Below are 8372 nucleotides of genomic sequence, written 5' to 3'. Positions count from 1 at the left end.
ATTTTGAGTTTTGAACATCAAATTGGAGTCGGATTTGAGTGAAAATGGTATGGTTGGACTCATAATTGAATGGGTTATTTGATTTTGTAAATTATATTGGGTTCTGAGGTGCGTGCCCGAGTTGGGCTTTTGGCCGATTTTGGGCTTTTGATTCAAGATTTGATCTTTTCGATCGGGATTGGTCCCTTTAGCATTGTTTGATGTATGTAACTCTTCTAATCTTTGTGTTGAGGGTATGAAATCCCGAAATACGTGTTATGTGATTGGTATTGAGGTGACGCACGTGCTAGGTGACGGGCATGTGGGCATGCACCATATGAATTGGGACTCTGTTGTTTCCATGGCACTGTATAGTAGTCCTATTTTGTTGATGTCCGTGTTTTCACCATGTGATAAAGTAATTGAGCTGTCAATCATGCTAGATATCATGTTTAGGCTTTATGACGATACTGCTAGGACCCATAGTGGTCGTTTCTTGCTGTTATTTCACTGATTTCATTGATATTTCATACTCAGTCATATTCATTCATTTATATCATATCTCAGTCTATGTTATTTATTGATACATCATATCATTGTTGTCGGGTTAGTTTCATGACATTGTAAGCCCGTGAGTAAGACTGGAGAGATCGATGACCGAGTGAGGCCGGGGGCATGTTTGGAAGGATGTTAACACTATAGCACGTGAGTTGTTCGTGCGATTCAAGTTATTGATATTATGGCACGTGAATTGTCCGTGCAGCACGTGAGTTGTCTGCGCGGATTATAGCGCTTGGTTTGAAAAGTGCCCCTCCGAGTCTGCACACTCCTAGTGAGCGTAGTCGAATATAAATATGGATCGGGCTGCACGCCGCAGCGGGTATTGTACAGTGCTGAGTGATTGAGTGTGCTGAGCATAGTGAGAGAGAATGCAAGACAGTGAGATTGAGTACTCTGAGAGTGTGAGTACATGAGCTCATCATCGAGATGCATTGCATTTGACATGCGTACTTGAGATACATACATAGAGGTGAATTTCCTTCTGCTACCCGGTTTTGGGGACATTTATGATTTTACCTGTATCTTGATATGTAGGCATAGAGAAGTACTTTCCTCATGCTATCTGAAAATGAAACATCTTACTATTTGTTGAAAGGAGTCTTGGAAAAAAATCACAGTTTTCAAACTTACTCGTATTTTGGCTTTTTCGGTAAAAGATTTGGATTTTCACTGAGATACTTTGAAAGAAATGTCTATTTTTCTCGAACTGTGAACGAACTGACCCTTTTTATTTTTGAGATACTCTTTTGTTACGTGTGCTATGCTATTATGAACTGTTGTGGAATATTGGTGTTGGACCTGACCTTTTTGTTAGCTCGTCACTACTTTCAACCTAAGGTTAGGTTTGTTATTTATTAAGTACATGGGGTCGGTCGTACTCATAATACACTTCTACACCTTGCATGCAGATGTTGGCTATGGATGTTGCTGTGTTCGATGGGAGCTGGATTTGAAGATGTACTTGCGTCCCGATTGTAGCTACCTCTTGTTCGTGGTAGCCTTAGATCTATAAAACTCTGTTTATGTACTTTTCAAACAGACGATGTATTTACTTCATTTCAGCTTTGTAATCTCTATTCTTAGAAGCTCATGACTTATACTACCAGTTCTTGGAGAATGTACTAGATTCAGTTATTTCTTTACTTAATTTCTTTATTAATTGTTATTGGAATTGATTAGTGGTTAACTGGCTTACCTAGCGAGTTGGGTTAGGTGTCATCACGACTAATTGGATTTTGGGCCGTGACAGATAATTAGAAAGGAAAAAGTCCGGATTTTTAAAAAAATTCAATTGTTCACGCCCTCTGAAAATAAGCGTTGGAGAAATTTGTTTTAAAAGATGATTTTCTAAAAAAAAAAATACTAAACAATTCTTCTTGGTCTGTGTTAACATAGGGGACACCATTCTCAAGCGGCAGTTCTCAACGTAGGATACACCAATCTCTAGTTGTGTCTTTCTTTTTACATAGGGTACACCATTCCCTAGTCGTATTTTAAAGAGTAGACCACTGCTTGTTTATTTCTCTACTCTTAATAAATAAATAAAAAAAAGTAGTTTACATTTTTTTTTAATAACTCAGAAAGTTTCCCGAGTACAAACTGGGGCAAAAACATTTTGTTTGTTTTGTTGTTTGTGATTTCGTGCAGGTTTTCCCGTAGAACACATGTTTGACGTCCAAGAATGAAGTGCCAAAATCTTATTGGAAAAAGAAGATTGAGGAACAAGAAGAGATCTATTAAGAGAAAGATTTATTCTAGAGAAAATCTTAACAGTTACATCCAATGAGTCAAGCTTTGATGTGATGCACACATCGACCAGCATCTCAAATCCACCTTATCACCTTCTTATATAGAAACAAGCATCCAAGACCCAATCCAAGTCTCAATTCAAGATCAAGCTCAAGCTTCATGAATCAATCTACAAGCTTAAAGCACCCACCGTCCAATGCGAGTCAACAAGCCTCAAATTCAAGGCACCCACCTTCCAATGCGGGCTTCAAATTCAAGGCACCTACCTTCAAATGCGAGCTTCAAATTCAAGGCACCCACCTTCCAATGCGGGTTTACATGATCTCAGGTAAAGATACGAGACACAAGGCACAATGAGTACATATGATCTTGTATTTTTCTTTTCTTTAAATGTAATTTTATTTTTATTTTGATGTAATAAATAGGACCACAAACCGGAGCCTCGACGTAACCTCACTCGACTCTCCAACTTATCATTCCATCACTTTTCTTGAACTACACGTGACTTGATTCCATTATGACCCAGAATATGTAGGTTGTCTAAAACTAAGACTCGGTCTCACACTTTCCTTTTTCTATTCCTTTTTGAATAACAGTTTGGTAAAATAAAGTCACTCTTTTTAATTTCATTAATTGAAAACTCTTCATGTTTTCAAGCAAGGAGGGGCATGCTGTGGCTCCTAATTTTTTACTACACTCGAGTTTTCTATAATTTTTTAGTTCTTACTATTTTCTAGGCTTAATTTTGATATTTTAGCCCTTATGTTTTTTTTTACTAGGCTTTATTAAAGAATACATAATATTTTTAACATAGTCTACTAGTATATATAAATCAAAAGACTTCATTTTAAACATGGATAAAATTCTAATCTTGTCCCATATCCACTCACTACACTATTCACTTGTCACATCTCATTCCCCTTTCACTATTCCCTTGTCCCATCACCATCTTCCTACACTCTTCCTTTCTTCTTTGTTATTACTCGCTCCGTTTCAATTTAGATGGGATAGTTTGACTCGACATGGAATTTAAGAAATAAAAAATAATACCTTTGAAACTTATGATCATAAAAGCTTAAGGGGCAAAAGCTTTGTGGGGCCATGACTTTTGTATGGTTATAAAAGTTTCTCATTAAGGTTAAAATTGGTAAAATAAAAAGTTTAAAGTTGAATTATTTCAAAATTTAAAAATGTGTCATTTATTTTTTAACAGACTAAAAAGGACTGTACCTCACCTAATTTGAAACAGAATGAGTATTATGTATACATGGAGAGAATACAAAAAACGACCTCCATTTGTTCCTTCAAAATAGCTCCGACTTTACCCCTTTATTTCTCCAAAAAACTCCACCTCAAAACCTTCATTGAAACACCTCTAAAACTAGCCATGAATCCCCTCTAAACTGCCCCAAACTTCAGCTTAAACATCCACTAAACACACCCCAAAAACAGTTGTAAATCAGTCCAAAAATGACCCAAACACCACCAAAGAACAACTGCTTTCTTCCACCCAAAACGACCTCCTAAGCTCAGTCAAAAACCTAGTTCCAAAGTCATTTATTTTCTTATTTAAAACTTCTACGAATCAACCGTTTAAAAAAGCAGAACAAATGGATCTTTCATCTCATGTTTTGAGTTTGAAGTAGTTGGAGATCGGGCTCGCGAGTACGCAATTGTGTGGTACAATATTTTTGTGTTCAGTTAACTTTGTTTTTAAGGACATAAGTGTTTACTTTTACTTTTTGAACCCCAAACTACAAGAATGAAGAATGCTAAATGTTTTGCCGTGGAAATCCTTTTTTTTTTTTTGGGTCAATCTTACCGTGAAATATATGTTTTACTTTTATTTTTATAGTAGTGTTGTCTTTATGCCTTGGCTATATAATCACTCCTCTGCCCCTTCATTGCCTTAAGATGGCAGCCTCGTGTAGAGGATCATGGTGTAGCTACTGGCAAGTCTCACGAGGGCATATAACCTTACAGCTGCTTGGGTCTTCCCAAAGGCATAGCATATAAGCACACACATACTGTGCTAGACCTTACCTTACAGATCCTATTGAGGCATAATAAACCTCATCTACTAACAAGCATGAAGAAAAAAAGAACTGGAAAGAACTAGGTACTGTATGATCATCACAGAGTTTATAACATACTTTGTGATGATATTACAATTGATGATACTTAAAAAGTGATAAAGTAAAACAATGTAAAAAAATTGAGTCTTGCCCCTCTTTCTTCAACCTTGTGAACTCTACAATTTGTAGCTCATTGGCTTCCTCTTCCAGTGTCTTCAAAAATTCTTCAAACTTTATTATTTTCTCTTTGACCTATTTGACCTTGTAGAGGTCGTAGGTACAACTGCCTTTTGCTTTGCATTTCTCATTGGAGGTTTCCTAATGACAATCTCTTGTGTTGCTTTGTCGTCCCAACTATGTTGCATGTCTGGTGCCTTCTTCTTGTATTTGTTGGATCCGCTTCGCACATGTCTTGGTGAAAGATCTCCCTCCCTAGCTATAATGTTGAAGGTGGCATCCAGTAGTGCATCATGTTCTCCTTCTTCATAAAAGTCTTGACCCATATGCATCCCAAAATCGTCAATATGTCTGTACTCATTCGATAGTGCTATTTGATCTTTCCTATGATTATCAAGACCTCTCAATGTTTCCATGTCATGTGAAACAAGAGCATTGATGATATTTGTTAGTGTCAAATTGTATGTTGCAGTTATTGAAGTGCTAATTCCAGTAGCTGCTGCCATGTTCGTGGATGAAATTTGGATCTCCTTTGAATCTGCTGAATTGTTTGTCTTATGTTGCTGTCCCGAAGGTACAAATACAACAGCGTTTGGACTCAAACCTCTCCTCTCTGGAGCAGTTGATGTTGAGATAGAAACCTGCTCTTGTTTTACCTTTTCTGATGCTTCCTTTGATCGTGGGGTGGCAGGTAACAGTGTTGTTGCATATTCGATAGTACCTAAATAAATTTATGCAGAATCGTGTTCCTCCTCCTCAACTTGGTCAGCCCAAATCTTTTCATTAGCTGTCAGTGCACTCGTCTCTCCTTTTTGCTCCTTATAGCCTGTTATATCATTTGTTGATTCTTGAAAGAGTGAGATCATACCTGCATTTGACTGTTGGTTGTTGCCCATTGAGATTAGCTGCAGTCCAGAATCATCAGCATGTTCACCAAAAGACTCCATCGATTGGGATGGTATCTCAAAGACTGAAATATTCAGCGTGACTAGAGGTGCATTAATCTTTGTAGTTGTGTTCATTATCATAACTGCAGGTGCATCCATTACAATTTTAGCCAGCTCCTGATTGGAAATTTGCATTGTAGGAGTAACTGCAGCATGCTCTTGATTTGCCTCACAAGTGCGATCGTTAACAGATACGATCTCAAGTCGTGAACCTATGCCCTTTGCAATTTTCTGCTTATTTTCACTCGCTGTAGTGCCTTCTGTATCCATGATTTGTTTTATCTCATCATCAATCTGTTGCTCCTCATTGTCTGACCCATTTATAGCTTGCTCGTCATCATTTGTTAAAGTGTCAAAACAATTCGAAATCCCAATTGTTGTTGACGGTACAATCTTATTTTGAATGACTAGAGATTGCTTCTTGATAGGTGATATAGTCACCCCTGTGTAGTTGTTACCCTTTGTATCTGATTTGCTTGGAGCATTAGTTGAATGCACTGTATTATCAAGAACCTGCCCTGCACTTGTACCCAATGAATGAGCTTGCGTAGGAGTATGTTGATTCACACTTTGTTTCACAGAAACAGTATGTTTAAATTCCCCATTTGCTTCCTGCACAATTCCAGCTGAACCTTGAAGTTGTTTAGTCTCTGCATTCCCCAACTTAGCGCCGCTACTGTTCAAGGGCAATAACTCCACCATCCGGTGGTGGAAAATCACAAGATTGATCTCAAAAGAAGCTCCTACTCTTTGCGCACAATTCCCAATTGGTTTCATCCTCAAAATCGTACCCAATTGCTACAAATCGGATGATTAGCATCATAGTTACTGTAGCGCTATAGAAGTTGCCATGGCTGCCATCGTCTCTCCCCAGATCCAAGCTGTGGGAGAGTCCATTCAAAATAATAGCGAAACAGATCCTAGTCATAATCCAAAACAGTCATATGCATCGCAGCTCATACCAAAACAATCTACCGCAAAATCGTCAAAGGTCGAGCTATATCCAGTGACGTTTGAGCATGGAGAACCAACTATAGAATTTACCATGGATGAGGTTAATGAGTTTACAAGAGAAGAAGGATTGCATCAAGCAGTTGTAATGAAGTTTTCATACGGTAAACCTGAGCTACAAGAATTTAGAAAAATGTTTTCGTCGCAATTCAATGTTCAAGGTCGCTACAATATTGGACTGCTGGAGTATCATCATCTGTTGGTTAGATTTGATCTCTACAATGATTATGTTCAGTTCTTATCAAGATCAACTGGATATGTCAAGGCAAAAGGTGATGAACTCTTTTTCAGAACTTTTCCATGAACGTTAGGATTCAATCCAAAAGAGGAAACGTCCATGGCAGTGGTATGGATCTCGTTTCCAGGTTTTCCGCCTAATTTTTTCGCGAAGAGGTCGTTAATGTCTATAGCTTCAGTTGTGGGTAAAGCTCTTGCTGTGGACAAGGCAACACAAGAAAGAACAAGACCTAGTGCAGCAAGGGTGAAGGTTATACTTGATCTTTTGGACAAACATCCTAAAAAGGTTAAGCTACTTATTGTGGACAGAATTTCGGGTAAAACTATCGTGCATTACTAGGAGGTGGTGTATGATAATATTCCTAAATGTTGCACTTATTGCAAGCATCAAGGACATGATGAAAAGGTTTGCCGAGTGATGAAGGAACAAGCAAGAAAGGAGGTGTTGGCAGAGGAAGTAACAGTTGGCAGTAATCTGCCAATCGTGGGGGTGACCAATACTGAGAAGTTACAAGGGGATGCTAGAGATTATTTGAATGCTAAAATAGATCGCCAAAGCGCTGTGGAAATAGCAGCAAAAGACACCAGTAATGGGCAGCAGCAGGTACTGAAGATGCAACCTAATGAAGTTCAAAATGGTATGGCTAATGCAGGGCATGATCATGAAGGGGTTATGAGTACTGATGCTGGTGTGATTGACAATACAGCAGCACCACATGATACATATGCAGTTGTGTCTATAGAGGATGTATTAAAGTTGGACAAGGGGCCACCTAAACGTTCAAGAGATGTTCCTGCCTCTACTATTTTTGCAAGAATGTATCTAGCTACTGCTGGTGCAATGCAGGCTGCTGCTGATCTAGCAAAATATAGTATGGTACCTGGTGATCGAAATTCGGTAGGGCAAGATAAGATAGGTGTAGGGGAAGTAGATTCTGCTACTGCTACAGATACTAAGGGTAAAGAGAATAAAACATCTCCTAATGCATTGCAAGATGCTGCTTATCACGCTTCTGTTAGTGCACAACATGTGAATAGTACAATTGATAGGGCAGCTGGAGATCTAATTACGGTGGGAAAGGATAAGCTTGATGTTGGGGCTGTTTCTTCAGGTGGTAAGGTTGGTATTGAGGCTAAACACAATCAAGTACCAGCTGGAGGGGAGCAGCTAACGATTGCCAAACAGACCTCTGATAGAGACGCTGCTGCCCAGAATTTAGGGGTTATAAATGATGTGTATAAGGGCATATTAATGGAAGCTGGAATTGGGGATACAGTGGAGGATGCTAAGGGTGTTAATACCAGCAAAAAGAAAGAAGTTTGGACCGCGGAAATCCTTTTCATTTGGTTTATTTCATGTTTTTTTGTGTCGTTAAAGTTTGGTTTAGTTTATAAGAACTTTGCATCTGTTTCTTCAAAGCAGTAAATCATTTATCATGCTAAATGTTTTCATTAGAATAGCTGTTTGACTTTAACAATGATATTTTAATTAGTAAAGAGTGACGACCCAAAATTCAACTAGTCGTGATGGCACCTAAACCAACCCACTATGTAAGCCAATATATTAACAGATATCCTATTTAATGAGATTTATTAAGAAAAGAAATGATAATACAAATGCTTTTATACAAGAATT

The 8372-nt window shown here is 38.2% G+C and overlaps 1 protein-coding gene across 12 annotated transcripts; it reads left to right on the top strand.

The window, feature by feature from the left end:
* Positions 1–3565: 3565 nt before the first annotated feature.
* LOC142168704 (uncharacterized) lies at positions 3566–8167 on the top strand. Of its 12 annotated transcripts, none has more exons than XM_075229432.1 (4): positions 3566–3969; positions 5116–5232; positions 5453–5535; positions 5629–8167. In XM_075229432.1, the coding sequence occupies exon 4, from the start codon at positions 7155–7157 to the stop codon at positions 8160–8162; it is 1008 nt and encodes a 335-aa protein (XP_075085533.1). In that variant the 5' UTR covers positions 3566–3969; positions 5116–5232; positions 5453–5535; positions 5629–7154; the 3' UTR covers positions 8163–8167. The 12 variants fall into 12 exon arrangements, with proteins under 12 accessions (XP_075085533.1, XP_075085532.1, XP_075085527.1 ...); XM_075229431.1 differs by having other exon boundaries at positions 5447–5535; XM_075229426.1 differs by lacking the exon at positions 5116–5232 and adding an exon at positions 5014–5115 and having other exon boundaries at positions 5233–5535.
* Positions 8168–8372: the final 205 nt, after the last annotated feature.

This window comes from Nicotiana tabacum, chromosome 14 (assembly GCF_000715075.1).
Source record: "Nicotiana tabacum cultivar K326 chromosome 14, ASM71507v2, whole genome shotgun sequence".
In the NCBI taxonomy this organism is placed as follows: domain Eukaryota; kingdom Viridiplantae; phylum Streptophyta; class Magnoliopsida; order Solanales; family Solanaceae; genus Nicotiana; species Nicotiana tabacum.
This window is presented reverse-complemented; position numbering and strand designations above follow the sequence as displayed.

What these genes read in the sequence shown, in the direction of transcription:
- LOC142168704 (XM_075229432.1), top strand. Translation starts at nt 7,155, where the DNA reads ATGAAGGAACAAGCAAGAAAGGAGGTGTTGGCAGAGGAAGTAACAGTT.